Here is a 15647-nt window from a genome sequence, read left to right on the forward strand (position 1 = left end):
GCAGCATCATTGCACAACGAAATTTTGGTTTCTAGATTTTTCTTTGTGGAGCAAAAGCAGTTAGATGTGGTCTCCCTTTAGACAGTGGAAATTGGGGAGTTGGTAGCAAAAATTGGCTCGATCCAGCAAGATTCAGATGCTGAATCCAGCTTTTTGTGGCACTGCTATGCATCTGGGGCTGGAGTTTTTAGGTGGAATCAGAGCATCTAGTCTCTATTTATGCAGTGGAATTTGGGAGTCTGGTTCAAAAATTGGCTGGATCCAGCAGCCAAATACGTTTTTTCGCAGCCAGGATGCTCCAGGGTCTGGAATTTGTTGATGCCCTGGAGAAACTGATCTTTCTCGTTCTCTACACAGTCAGTAGCATTGTGGGCACTTGGGTCCAAAAATTGCCTGGCTGTGGCCGAATCCAAGAGGAGCCGGCCACATCCAGCTTTTACCCACACCCGCAAATGACCTGCACACAAGACACACAACGCAGCCGCGCTTAGCCAATGTCAGGCTGCACAGGGAGCAGCAGCAGCAGCACCGGGAGGAAGAGGAGGAGGAGGGCGCCTTGTACGCACGGCATGTAAACAATACATGTAAGTTAGCAAATAATGCTGAGTGGGAGCCGCAGCCCGAGGTGCTGAAGTGGATCGGGAGCTCCCCAGCCTGGACTTCTCCCCACACCCGTTTTCCAGCGGGAGGGAGGGACGGAGCCAGGCCCCGAGGGCGCGTGGGGAGCGCGGCGGCGGCGGCTGCAGGGAGCGAGCGAGCGAGCATGGCTTTCCAGCAGCTGGCGGACGTGGCGGAGAAGTGGTGCTCCAACACCCCCTTCGAGCTCATCGCCACCGAGGAGACGGAGCGGAGGATGGATTTCTACGCCGACCCCGGCGTCTCCTTCTACGTGCTGTGTCCGGACAGCGGCTGCGGGGACAATTTCGTAAGTAGCTGGGCTGGGGGTGCCCCGTACTGCTGCTCGCTCCTTAGCCGCCCTCTCCCCCGGCCTGCCTGCTTGGGTGGGACCCCGCGGGGAGCGCCTGGGGCCGCCCGGGCCGCCGGCCTGCTTGGGAGGGAGTGACCCGCCCCACCCCGCCGGCGGGCGCCGCCTCCCCTCGCTCTGTGGGGCTGGGCGCAGCCCGGTTGCCCTGCGGCTGGGGCGCAGTGGGCGGGCTCCCTGCCTCCCCGCGGGGCGGGCGGGGGGCTCCGGCCGCAGCGGCTGGGGAGGGGAGAGCGGGCCCCAGCCAGGCCGGGGACTGAGCTGCTGGCAAAGCCCGGCGAGGGAGCCGGGAGGGCGGCGGGGCTGGCAGAGCCCTTGGCTGGGGATGGGGGGGAGAGAGAATTCCCAGCCCGTAGCAAAAAGCTGCAAAATGGAGTCTGGTGCTGGGTGGTCATTGGCAGGCTGGGCTGCGGGGAGCAGCCACCACCCTATGGAGGCGGCCCCCGCCCCAGGTAGGGCAAGGAGCCACGGGGCCCTTCGCAGCACCCCGAGCCCCACCCTGTGCTGCTGGAGGAGTTGGGGGTTGGGCGAGGATGCAGGCCCCCGGGGGGTGGGGAGGAGCCTGAGGCCCCCTCTTGCTCCTGCGCTGTGGTTTGCTTATGGCTTGTGTACCACTAAGTGTGCTGCCCCCCTAGGCTGTGGTTGGGGGGCTGCTTTGCTGTCGCAGCAAATGGAGAATGTGGAGAATAAAATGGAGTCAGAATGACAGGCCTCCCATCCCCTATCTGGGGCTGTGTGAATTTACTCTTAGTCACCCTTGATCCTCCAGGAAACTGTTTCCTAAATATCCTTCCCCACTCCCATCTTGGTTACAGTGTGATGGGGGCAGGTGCTGGCCTTTCCTCTCCCCCAGCAGCCTCAGTTGCCTGCACATCCTGACCTGCTGGAGTTCAGCAGCAAGTTCCTACAACGATGGTAACAAAAATGGCTTCAGGATCAAGAAGGTGTTCTCCCCCCAACTCCAACATCTTAGTGTTGAATGGGAAAACCTGACCTTTACTGCAGGGTTTATAAATTGTAAAGCTCCAGTTCAGTATACATAAAAGAATGTTTTTTTTTAAAATGGCTTCTAGCATTATTGAAGAAATGCCATAGCACGTTAATTCATAGCACCTTACATCCCTCAATCTGCTATACAAATGTTAGCAAGTTCTCCCTCGTAAAACCTCTGATAGATAGGTGCAATAAGAACCCATTTTACAGCTGGGTAAATGGAGACAAAGTGCAGTAAGTGACATGCCCAAAGAGCACAAAACCCAATCGGAAGATACTTATTTCTCACATTGTGCAGATGGTGTTGCAGAATTACAAATCAGGAGACGGTGTAGAGTTTAACTGAAGGACTAATGTATCCACCAGCTACTGTATAACAAAAGTCAGGATTCTGCCAGTGTGTGGAGGCCCTTTTGCCCATTGCAGGACTGGATCCTGACACCCCCAAACCTGCAAACACCTATGCATGTGTACAACTCCCTGTAGGACCAGGCCTAAATGGCCACATCCTTCAACTGGATACCTGCAGGTGAGCCCCTGAGGCAATGCCAAGCCCCACTGAAGTCAGTAGCACTTTTGGGGCACTCATGTAGATCCAATTGCAGGATCTGGGCTAAGACTATAATTCCATCTAGAGATTCTAATGATATCCTACATCACAGAGAAAGCTCATGTGTTTCTTATTTATGTGTTGTATTGTATTGTTATATAATCCACATTAGTTGAAATCTAGTCAATTAAAAAAACCCCAAACCACAAAAGTATAAGTAGTTTCAGATCGTATTCCTGCCCCTGTACTATCCTGCCAATTTTTGTGGTTTTACAACCACATTTTCTTTTTTCTTCCCAGTTCTGTTTGAAAGGCTCCATCCCCCCAACCCAAAGCTACCAGAAAAACAGAGAACTATGTTTCTCCAATCTTTCAGCTGTAGTCCCCTCAGGAGGACTTTTAGCATTAGTCCTCTTACAAAAAAGACAGGAATGATTTTTCCTCAGTTGATGATGTCTCTTTAGTATAACAGCTCAGAACTAATAATCATCTGTTCCCCATATTAATTATACCAGCCTGACAGACTCATTTTTGCAGACTCTTTTTTTAAATGTTCCAAAAGACAGTTTTCATTATATGTGGAACTGTGTATTAAAGTTCATTGTAAGAAAACAATAAAAACTTGGGGCCTGATTCTCATTTGCACTAAGGACCCTTCCTATTTGGCCACATGAATGGGTCTGACTTTAATTTATGTCAACTTCCAGGCCCATTTTCACTGCCAGAATGGTGTAATTACATGCTTTGAGGCCTCTTTACACTGTCAGAGTGTTGTAAAGGGGTCAAAGGGCATGTCTGCACTTCAAGTGTGATTGTAGCATAGGTAGGCATACCCATGCTAGCTTTAATTTAGCTAGCATGAGAAACAAATCAGACCTGCATTTGCAGTGTAGATATACTCTAAGTATAAATGAGAATCAGGCCCATAGTGTTTTCATCACTTTTCTTTACATGTTCATTTCAGAATAAGGAAGAGACTTCAACAGAGTACATAGGGCAGAGGTCCCCAAACTGTGCGGCGTGCCCCCCTTGGGGGATGCAGAGGAATGTTTGGGGGTGCGGGGCCTGGGCCAGCCCCCAATTGGGTCGGGAGGGAGCACCACCCTTCCCCGAGCTCTGCTCCAGCCACGACCCAGGCCCATCCCCAGCTTTGGCCACGGCTCCGCACCCAGCTGCAGGCCCCGCTGCAGATCTGCTTCCTGCCCCACCTGCAGCCACAGCTCCATTGCCAGCCTGGGGCAGGGAGCAGAGCCACACCCATCCGCGGACCCAGCTGTGGTTCTGCTCCTGCCCTGGCTGCAGCTCTGTTCCTAGCCCCGGCCCCAGACCCACTCCCAGGGAGCCAGGCTCCCGGGGGGTACGAGGACAGGGGTAAGGGAGGGGCACGACCCTGAAAAGTTTGGGGACCACTGACATAGGGGGTGCCAGAGATGTATGTGATAAATCATGAACTTTGAAGGATGAAATGATTAATTAGAAGAGTGTGACAGAAGGAAGAGGAAGACCAGTAAGGGCAGGGGGTAGTTGAGAAATAGATGGGGAAAATAATAACCATGCATGAAATCAGAAATTCCCCAAACTGTGGCCCACAAAGCACTTAGTAGTGGTCTAGAGGGAACTGGCTAGTCAATGGGTGTAGGTGATTCCTCCTAGTTTGCACCTGCTGAATTACATTAAAAGAAGCTAAACATATATTAAATACTTTCCTAATACTACTTTTCCACTTAAGCAATTGCTGTAGTTGCCACGGGAATGTTGTGTGATTGTGAATGCAAAGGATGTGGTCCATAAAGCAAGCCCTGTTAAGATGTGGTTCACACTATGAAAATATTTGAGAACTCCAGTATTGCATAGTTTTAATTACATGAGAAGATCTCTAAGGGCTAGATTTTAAGAAGTATTTAGGCGCCTTACAATGCAGATAGGCACCTAGTGGGATCTTCAAAAGCACCTGAGGTGCCTTCTACACTAGGCATCTAGCTGCACTTTAGGTACTTAAGTACCTTTAACATCTGGGCCTTAATCTCTGCTTTTATAGGTTACAGTGTCCCCCAAATACTTCATTGGATTTGCTATATAACCTTACCCAGTATGGGTGAGGGTGGAATAAGTTATTATTTATATTATGTATTCTCTGTTGTCCCTTTGTTATTTCTAGTATTCATACTAAATGATACTACAAGTACCAACTTTGCGTTATCTTATTACAAGATTTCCTCTAATATATCTTAGCACAGAATCAGTTAGTCTGAATACTCTTCATCAACAAAATTACCTCAGTAAAGATAAAATGCTATACTAGCATGCTCAACAGGTAGGTTTTGAAAAAAGTGATCTGATAAATATCGTTTAATACTGCTGAACCCACTAAAGACTGAATGGAAAAACCTTCAAGCGTTATACAATGAACTGCTTCAGCCTTGCTTTCCAAAGATTGCATGCTGTATGCACAGATGCTGAATTAAATATTTCAACCTTGATCCTGGGTCAGCTGAGGTTGAAATTAGTAGCTGTGTGCTTTTGTGTTAACACAAAGCAACCAGGAGCAAAATAGATCTAGCCTGAAAACAACTTATCTGGAGGATGAGGTTTACCTTTTCCTTATTGCTCTGCCACAATTAAACTCTGTTACCCCAGCTTACCAGCAGGCTGTTTTCCCTATTGCAAAGAGATTGCAGAGATTTAGTGGGTTTCTCAACAAAAGCATCCTCTGTGTGTGTGCAGTTTTTAAGTCTTGCTATACCTTCCAAAGCAAGAGCTGAATCTTCATTTTTCATTTATCTTACTGTGAAAGACAAATTCCTTTTACAGGTTCTTTTGGAGACTCGTGAATCAGACTGTTTAGATTCACATTCTTAAGTTGCTGCATGCATCAGTACTGAACTTGCAGAAAAGACTGTAGGTGCAGCTTTATTAGATATCATGATAATACTTTCATGTTTTCTTTTGGTAGATGAAACCAAGCCTTTCCCATATGAGATGCTTCCATAATACGTTTGTTGCTACAACCAAAATTTTAAATCTTCCGCAGATGTGGAAATCGCTGGTAGCCTTAATTGCTTATTGCTTTACACCGTTAAAAAAAAAAAATCTCTTTGAAGACTAAAAGATTTTCTGATGAGTAATTTGCTTGAGTTTTCCCTCGTGCACCAGACCAGTTTATTTTGAGCAAATGCTGATAAATTTACAGTGGAGTTTAAAATGTGGTGGGACTCTGACTCTGTAAAAAATAGCACTGTGAGGTTACATGGGATTAAATTTCCCTGTAAAAAACATATTTTTGTCACTAAAATGGGCAGGTATGACTCCGGACAAATACCAGAAGCAAATCTACTCAGTAAGAAGGGGCCATTTTTACATGTATTGGCAGAAATTTCACTTCAGAAACACACACTACTTTTGTAAACTGTAACAGGCATCAAAGAAAATGTAGGTCAAGTGAGGTTAGTACAAAGGTAGTTATAATTTTTCTTTTTAAAGAGATAGCTTAGCTGATGCTTTGCAATCTCTTAATTGTAGAAACCTAGAACTTAATTCATGTCAGCTAATTTATACTGACTAGGAAATAAGTTTGCATGTTATGGATTGAGACTTTTTTATTCTTATTCTTTCCTTAATATTAGTTTAATTTCAGAGTTTCTACTCTACCCTTATTTAGTGTAGCCTACTGTTCATGTACTAACAGATACATTAGATGCACAGTACTTTGGGGGGAACGTAAGGGAAGTTGTAGCATCTACCTTTCCATGCAGCTTTATGCTTCTGTCATTAGAATCTCAGTGAGAAAGGCATTCAGAAAGCATCCTGTAAACAGTGTTTTCACCCTGCACTTCCATGTAAATCAGATCCCTGTTTGAAGGCTTTCGTCAGCACTTGCATGCAGTCTTTTTCAAACAACATTGTATTGGCAGAATATGCAGGGGTTACAGGAAAGGTTGAAGGCCTGGAGTTTCATAGAACCGGGCTATGGGACAGGTCAGAGTACCCCATGGACATACTCAGGATTCTATTTCTTCTTGTGCATCATCAGGAGAGTTGTTTACCAAATTACAGGGTCAAACAACCTGAAAAAGAATGAGATTGCTCATGTGTTGCTGGGGGCGTTATTACGGCAGATGATGCATCAGAAGGAAAAACCTCATCTTGACTTTCAGATCCCAAGCTGAGTTTGCAGGGCTGATGTTAAACAAAAGCAACTTTACTTGTAAAATGATATACATGAGGCAATGTGTAGATGGGACGTGTATTTGGGACATTCTGATTCCCCACCCTGGTTCAATCATGAACAGTGTATTTTCTAATTTATTTCCAAGCCTTCGTCCTTTTCTCTATCTCCTGGTATATTGTGCTAATGCAACCAAGTTGGATCTCTGGAGGCTTTAAAAATGTGGGACCATACCCAGTTCCTGAAGTAAAGCAATATCTGTATCCCTAGTACAAATTTAAATTGCAGGTCCAGTACACCTTGGTACATCTTTAAACCATACATCTTATAAAATCATATGAAAAACTCCACATGAATTCCTATTAACTCCTGTTCTTTCTTTCATTGCTATTGTCTTTTAGCATGTGTGGAGTGAAAGTGAGGACTGCTTACCTTTCCTGCAGTTGGCACAGGACTACATCTCTTCCTGTGGTAAAAAGACACTCCATGAAATACTGGAAAAAGTCTTCAAATCTTTCAGGCCTGTAGGTGCATGTTTTACTTCTATATATTTACTATATTTGTGATTTTTAATAAAATGTGCCATTGAGAACAAGACAGATTTTTCACAATGGCTTATTTGTCCAGTCAAGTAGCTCAAACAAGCTAACAGTGAGTACAGGGAGCCTGTTCTTGTAAATCAGATGCCTTTTTATTTCTAGCTTCTTGTTTGACAAATTGAGATTCCCTGCTGTGGTGGGAAGCAAATTGATGTCCCAGCCAGTGGAACTGGCACCACACCCTGATGATGAATTGTACATGGTTGATCAAGCACTGAGTCTGAAGAATGGAATTAAAAATTTTATTAAAGCTAATGTTAAAAAAAATTATATAATACATAGGTTGGGAAAAGAGTGTCTGTACATCTGGGTATAGCACTTAGATGATCCACAAATATAATGTTAGTTTTTAAAAGTCATATGATACATAGAGTACATAATCAGCAATAACCCAAATTTAGGTGAATAGATTTAACAATACAGTTTAGATATTAGAATCCGAATACTCGGGTACATCACTCATGAAAAGTTGTAAAGAGATTTGGTTGTGGAAAGCAAAATATATCAATGAGTGGAGATTGTCCCTCAGTAATTGAGAATTAGGTTGGTTGTCCATTTAGAAAATACAGTCCATGAGGAAAGTATTTGTTACTTTCCTGACTGTGCTTCTCATCAGCACTCCAGCTCATCCCTTCTGGTATTGCCGATGTCCGGTGATGTGTTCTATGTAGTTGTCCCTTGATCACCTGACATCATGAGTTGCCGCATCAGCCGAGCATAGTGTTGACCAATTCCGCATTCTCTCAGCACTCACTCGTTACTGGGGTCCCATGCGCTACAAAGCTATGTAGGACTTGGTGGCAGAGTCATTTCCCGGCACTGGAATTTGGGAGTTTTTCAAGGATCTGTATAAAGCAAATACAGTTTGGGGAGGCAGAGGGGGACAAAACTGTAAGTTCAGATTTTAGCCTTGAGATCACCTGATAGTTGAGATAGCTCAGGATAGTGTCTCAGCAAGTGAGTGGAATAGTAATAGTTTGACTTTTTTGTTTATTTTTGTTTTGTTATATTTTGCTCTTAACATTTTCTGCTCATCAGTCCTTATATAGCGCTGAGATGTATAGGGCTAAGATACCTCATGTTACTGTACTAGCCATCTGCTGCCAGAGACCTATATTAAAACGTGGCTTTTGTCAAAGTGAAGAGAATTTGGTGGTCTCAGCATAGTCCCGACTGGACATTTGTCTTGCTAAACTACCACATAATATAGCATATTGTCAGCCTCTCCTCTTGAGTGGCCTAGGAGTGGAATAACTGGAGTGTCATAGAGAAGAGTAGAGGTTTATTGGCAGAGTCATGTGCTTTCACTATGTCTGCTTAGATCAGGCGGCACACAAGCTGATTTTCAGTGACACTCACACTGCCCAGGTCCTGGCCACCAGTCCGGAGGGCTCTGCATTTTAATTTAATTTTAAATGAAGCTTCTTAAACATTTTAAAAACCTTATTTACTTTACATACAACAATAGTTTAGTTATATATTATAGACTTATAGAAAGAGACCTTCTAAAAACATTAAAATGTATTACTGGCACGTGAAACCTTAAATTAGAGTGTATAAATGAAGACTTGGCACACCACTTCTGAAAGGTTGCCGACCCCTGGCTTAGATCATGTCAGTAAGCGAAGCTGGTTATGTTTTTGAACTGTTGATGAAAAATGAAACATTTTAGACAATTTTTTTCTCACTTTTTTTGATGATATTTTGACCAGCTGATCATGAGGACTAAACTTCATCCCAAGAGTTTAATACAAAAGGCAAGTGGCCAGGAGGGTGCCTATGAAATACTGGGCCTCCTTTACTCTGTGTTGGAACCTTAAAAGGCCAACTGCCAACTTCAGTGGCAACTGTGAAAGAACTTAGTTTAAAAAAATCCATCTAGAGAGCAGAGGTGAATAGAGCCGATGCACACTTTTCTTAGAAGGGACTGGAAATTCGATCCATCCGTGCAGCTACTCTAATTATGGTAAACGTATAAAAATACACTTCCCAGAACAATGTCCATCCCTTGAGAGAGATTTTCTTTCCCTCAATGTAGCTTAAAGCCTTGTCTACACAAGAAAGTTCCAGCTGTTTAACTAAAGGAGTGGTTTCAAACCAAATTAGTTAAACTGATGCGAACCCCAGTTTGGACACTCGTGTTTCTGTTTAAATCAGGTTTATTTAAGTTTAGCTTAAGTCTATTAGGAGTTGGTTTAAAATAAACCAAATTAAGCCACTCTTAAACTGAAGAAATAAAAGGTAATAGATTCTAAGGCCAGAAAAGACCATTGTGATCATCTAATCTGACCTCCTGTGTAAAACAAGTCATAGTATTTCACAGAGTAATTCCTGCATCAAGCCCATAAATTCTGGTTTAGCCGCAGTGTATCTTTTAAAAAGATATCCAGTCTTGATTTAAAGACTACATGTGGCTGAAATCAACCACATCCCTAGATAATTAGTCATTGGAAATAAGTTCCCCTCACTATGACAAACTTGCTCATTTCTAGTCTGAATTAGTCTAATTTCAGTTTCCAACCATTGGATCTTATTATGCCTTTTTTGCTAGATCAGATTACCAGAAATCTCTTCCCCATATACTTATAGAGTGTGATCAAGTCACCTGTTAACTTTCTCTTGGATGGACTAAATTGAGCTTATTTAGTCTCTTCCTAGCAAAAAATCAAATAATAAAATTCCCACAAAACTCATTGCTTTTTTGGTGTTCTGCATCCTTGTCTCATTTCCTCAAACACACCTGTTTCTACTATGCCATTTTAGTTCCTGAATACAGGTTGTGAAGCATTTATGCTGGTAGTTCTAAGCACCTATCTTTTTGTCTGGCCATTGATTCCTGATGTGAAAGAATTAATGCATCCACATTATTTTTAGAGTAGAATCATTGTATTTCTTAGGCCATATATATACATATTTTAATATTTGTTTGTTAGATTTTGATTAAATATATTATCACCTTCCCCCAGGTCTGCTGTTTACAAACTATTGGATTATTTAGATACCACCATGAGTGTACAAGACACTTTGCACTAGTTAAAATATACAAGATAAAAAAAATCCTGGGAACGTAGTCCCTACCCAAAGCATTTATTTACAGCTGAATCATATACCCTAAATACAAATGACTGTTACTGTTCTCTGGTTAGATGTACTAGCAACATCTTTCTGCAAATTCCAGTCCTCTGACAATGTGTGGTACCTTCAGTATGAAAGACTAAATACAACTAGGACATTTTCTGTGTAAAAGCTGATATGCTCATGGCCTTCAATCTTATGTAAGACTCAGAGATCGACCCACTTCACCCCAAAATCCCTGATAGATGAATAGCATGGACTGAATGAATAAATAAACTTTGGACTCTGGATTGTTTTCTCATCACTTGCTGTATTGTGATTGCTTGTTGGTCTTCCTTCATCCAGCCCATCTCTTCCTGGTGCACTCCTTCAGCTGGCTGGACTAGCTCTCCATGCCCATTAAGCTTCTGTCCCTCCTCCATTTTTCCTCCTCTCTCTTCTGCCCTGTTCTGCTCACCTCCTCATTTTCTCTCTCCTTTTATCCATTCCCCTCTCTTGTTCCAGCCTTCCCTTCTTCCACCACTTCAACCCACAATGCCCCCCCAAACACACTAAAACCAAGATTTTGTAATATAAATAGGACAGATATATTAAACTGATATGTTTAAAAGAAAAATGACATGATGCTAATGTGCTGTCGCTGCCATCACCCTGATCACATTATTCCCTGTTCTATCCCTTTGCCCCAATCTCCTTCTGCTTCTTTGTAAACACTTTAAGGCAGGGACTGGGTCTTCCTAAATGCTTGTACAGGTGCCTAGTGCTTTGGGCCCAGATCCTGATTGGGCCCTTTGATCGCTGCTGCAGTATAAATAATAACAAAGGGTAAATTTTTCCAAAGGCGCTATGTGATGTAGAAGTGTAGCTCCCATTGAAAGTAAAGAGACTTTGGCACCTAACTGCCCAAGTCATGTTTGAAAATGGCACGTAGGCTCCTAAGTCACCTAGGCCCAGATTCTCAGAGGCATTTAGGTACCTAACGTCCATGGATTTAATCCCCTAAGGATTTCAGAGAGGACTAGCAAGGTGCTTCTTTGGAGTAGACTCCTCCCTTAACTGATTAATTTTATATAACAAGTACAGCGTGTGTGTGTGTGTGTGTGTGAGAGAGAGAGATCCGTAGGTCCCCAGCCTCTCTCTACAGAAGCAGAGCCCTGTTGTTTGTCCTTTTTGACCCTCATGATATGTTTATATTTCATTATGCTTCTTGTGCTAATTTTGCAGGCAAAGAGCTAGAAACTCCCCTCACCCCCAATATAAGGTTAAGATGCTCATTCATGTGATTAGTTTTCCCTCAGATCAAGGGATGGTGGGCCCAAAAACCATGAGCTTTGCTGGGCCCAAAGGCCACAGCTGGATATTGTCCTTGTGTCCATTGAATAGTTTTGAATGCAAAAATATAATAAACTAGCTTACATTTTTAAAAGTTAGCCTTGTAATTTTCATATCCCTGTATAAAAATTTCCCTTTCCTGGTGGAGATGGTTTTTTTTTCCCCTCCTCTGAGACAACAGCTGAATCCCTCTCCAAGGAAGGTGCAGCGTGTGTCTGTGGTTGCTCTTTCAGTCTTAGCAGGCTAAATACCTAGTATTATCAATAAGGTGTAGCATATGATTTTGCTTTGCAGATATTGATAGCTGTTTGTGTAAGTTTTGTGAGGTATGAGATTTTCAAAGCAGATGCATTGTTTTGACTGGGATGTGTTTATGTATTCCTGAATTTCATTGGTTTGCCAGTCTCTTTTTGGAGGAAGAGGGAAAAGTTCAAACAGTTTTTCCATCTTCTAAAACAAACAGTTGCCATTACAGTGATCTGAAACATTATAGAGCTGAGGCATCCAAACTTTGCCCAACTGAAAGATGTATTGGTACTAGGACTGTTGATTTAATTGCAGTTAACTTACACGATTAACTCAAAAAAATTAATCGCGATTAATCACACTGTTAAACAATAGAATACCAGTTGAAATTTATTAAATTTCTTTGATTTTTTTCTACATTTTAAAATATATCGATTTCAATTACAACATAGAATACAAAGTGTACAGTGCTCACTTTATATAATTTTTTATTACAAATATTTGCACTGTAAAAATGATATCGTATTTTTCAATTCACCTCATACAAGTACTGTTGTGCAATCTCTTGATCATGAAAGTACAACTTACAAATGTTGTTTTTTTGTTATGTAACTGCACTCAAAAACAAAACAATGTAAAACTTCAGAGCCTACAAGTCTACTCAGTCCTACTTCTTGTTCAGCCAATCGCTAGACACAGGTTTGTTTACATTTATGGGAGATAATGCTGCCCACTTCTTAATTACAGTGTCACAGGCATTCGCATGGCACTGTTGTAGCTGGTGTTGCAAGATATTTACGTGCCTCATGTACTAAAGATTCATATGCCTCTTCATGCTTAGGCCATCGTTATAGAGGACATGCTTCCATGCTGATGATGTTCATTAATTAAATTTGTGACTGAACTCCTTGGGGGGGGGGGGAGAATTGTATGTCTCCTGCTCTGTTTTACCCACATTCTGCCATATATTTCATGTTATAGCAGTCTTGGATGATGACCCAGCACATGTTCATTTTAAGAACACTTTCACTGCAAATTTGACAAAATGCAAAGAAGATGTGAAATTTCTAAAGATAGCTACAGCACTTGACCCAAGATTTAAGAATCTGAAGTGCCTTCCAAAATCTGAGGAGGATGAGGTGTGGAGCATGCTTTCAGAAGTCTTAAAAGAGCAACACTGATGTGGAAACTACAGAACCCAAACCACCAAAAAAGAAAATCAACCTTCTGCTGGTGGCATCTGTCTCAGATAATGAAAATGAACATGCGTCGGTCTGCACTGCTTTGGATCGTTATCAAGCAGAACCCGTCATCAGCATGGACGTGTGTCCTCTGGAATGGTGGTTGAAGCATGAAGAGACATATGAATCTTTAGTGTGTCTGGCATGTAAATATCTTGCAACACCGTCTATAACAGTGCCATGCAAATGCCTGTTCTCACTTTCAGGTGACATTATAAATAAGAAATGGGCAGCATTATCTTTTGCAAATGCAAACAAACTTGTTTGTCTTAGTGATTGGCTGAACAAGAAGTAGGACTGAGTGGATTTGTAATCTCTAAAGTTTTACATTGTTTTATTTTTGAATGCAGGATTTTTTTGTACATAATTCTACATTTTTAAGTTCAACTTTCATGATAAATAGATTGCACTACAGTACTTGTATGAGGTGAATTGAAATACTATTTCTTTCGTTTTTTACAGTGCAAATATTTGAAATCAAAAATAAATATAAAGTGAGCACTCTTCACTTTGTATTCTGTGTTGTAATTGAAATCAATATATTTGAAAATGTAGAAAACATCCACAAATATTTAAATAAATGGTATTCTATTATTAACAGTGTGATTAATTGCGATTAATTTTTTTAATCGCTTAACAGCCCTAATTGGTACCTTGTCAGCAGCCTAAATCTAATTTGTAGAAATTTGAGAGGATTGTGGCCAATTTTGATTTTAATATGCAGCTATCTCCTGCTAAGACTACTGAACTCAGCATAAAATGCTCCAACTTGATTGAGAGGGTGAATAGTTCAAGATGAAGCGATTGCATATTGGGATCTTCTGGTCTTTTAGGGCTTTAGCACCTATAGCTACCCCATCTAACTCAATGAGCTGCACTCTGGCCATTCCTGTGTTTGTGGGATAGAATGGTTTCCTTTTTGGTGCAAAAGGAGTAAGTGTGATCATCTTGTAGGGTTATTGAATGCAGTGCAAATGGAGAATTTTAAACTGAGTTAACTAGAGCTGAAGTATACTACACAGGGTCCTTTTGAATTTAGAGCATCAGTTGTATTGCCAACCGTAAGCGTTCAAAAATCATGCATTTCAGGCCTCAAAAATTATGACTGGCATAAAGATCATAAGGTATCTTCCTCCCCCCACCCCCCAATGTTTGTGAATAATTTTATTTGTCTGCTGGTTTCTGAGCCTTTAGGGTGCACTTGGTTCACATTTTGAAGCTTTTCTATGCAACCATGAGGACTGGAAATTTACTTTTAAAAAAAGAAAGCTGAGATTCTCACATAACCTCGTGACTCTGGGGCTTTCAGAAAAAAGCCAAATATTGGGGCGAGACTCATGGTAAAATTGCAAGAATTGGCAACATGGCATCAGTTTGATCTTTGCCATTGATTATTACACTTTCCCATTTTCTCTTTAAAAATAGTTACTGGGGCTTCCAGATGTCGATGATGATGCATTTGAAGAATATAACGCAGACGTGGAAGAGGAGGAACCAGAAGCCGATCACCAACAAATGGGTGTCAGCCAGCAGTAATTATCTGAGGAATTAAAAGATCTTAATCCCTTGGTACCAGGTGGGGTCATGTGCTCCTGCATTAGCATTTTTGAATTAGCGCATCACATGGGAAATATGGCTCCCAGAATCAAAGTTTAAAAAAAAAAATAAAAACATAAATATCTCTGTGATGAGCTTTGCTAAGAAGTGACCTGAATTTCACTCCTGTTTCAGTGGGGTTTCTATGGAGTTGTCTTGGTAGCATTCTGCCATCATTAATTTAGAACTAGTTTTGTCGCTGACTGTCTCTTTGACTTGTGTTTTGAGAATAACATTCACTGACATGAATGTAGAGTACTTTGAATGTAGTAACTGTTGAATAGTGTGTGAAGTACTCACATATGACCTTACGGAGGAAAATGAATGCAGAGAATAAATGCAATCTGCACTTTTAGTTTTAATTCAACAATTTTTTTATTTTTTTATTTTTATTTTTTTGCTATACTACCAGTCAGAGTATCAAACTGTGAGAGATTATGCCTGTAAAGCACTAGTTTCATAGTGGTTAATATTGCAGAAGTGCACATAAAGATTGAACAAAAATAATTACTTAGGAGGGACAAAATTTAGGCAAATGCTTGTGCAGCACATTTTAGTGTTTCTTAACACCACCTGAATGTACAGGTGCTGGGTTAATCACTGAGCATAATTAGGACATTTGTGTGATCAGTGCACATGATGATACACATTGGTACTTTGATGCCATCTGTTCCAAAGCCAAATACTGTTTTAATAGAAATTAAATAAATTTAAAATTTCCATTGCGTATTCTCCTCCTGCACGAAAATCAACCTTCAGCTTCGCTGGCTTTAATAAAACAACAACTTTATTCAAATCTTGCAGCATCCTGAATTAAAGTGCAACTTAACTTTGAAGCCCTAATGGTATAAACCAGCACCTGGCTCTT

At 41.7% G+C, this 15647-nt stretch overlaps 1 protein-coding gene across 1 annotated transcript; it reads left to right on the plus strand.

Annotated features, from left to right (window-relative positions):
• Positions 1–506: 506 nt before the first annotated feature.
• MTURN (maturin, neural progenitor differentiation regulator homolog) lies at positions 507–14848 on the plus strand. The gene is made up of 3 exons (XM_024194480.1): positions 507–925; positions 7092–7214; positions 14609–14848. The coding sequence occupies exons 1-3, from the start codon at positions 764–766 to the stop codon at positions 14717–14719; spliced, it is 396 nt and encodes a 131-aa protein (XP_024050248.1). The 5' UTR covers positions 507–763; the 3' UTR covers positions 14720–14848.
• The last annotated feature ends 799 nt before the right edge of the window (positions 14849–15647 follow it).

Source organism: Terrapene carolina, unplaced genomic scaffold (genome assembly GCF_002925995.2).
Source record: "Terrapene carolina triunguis isolate 2854851 unplaced genomic scaffold, T_m_triunguis-2.0 Scaffold84, whole genome shotgun sequence".
Classification (NCBI taxonomy): Eukaryota; Metazoa; Chordata; order Testudines; family Emydidae; genus Terrapene; species Terrapene triunguis.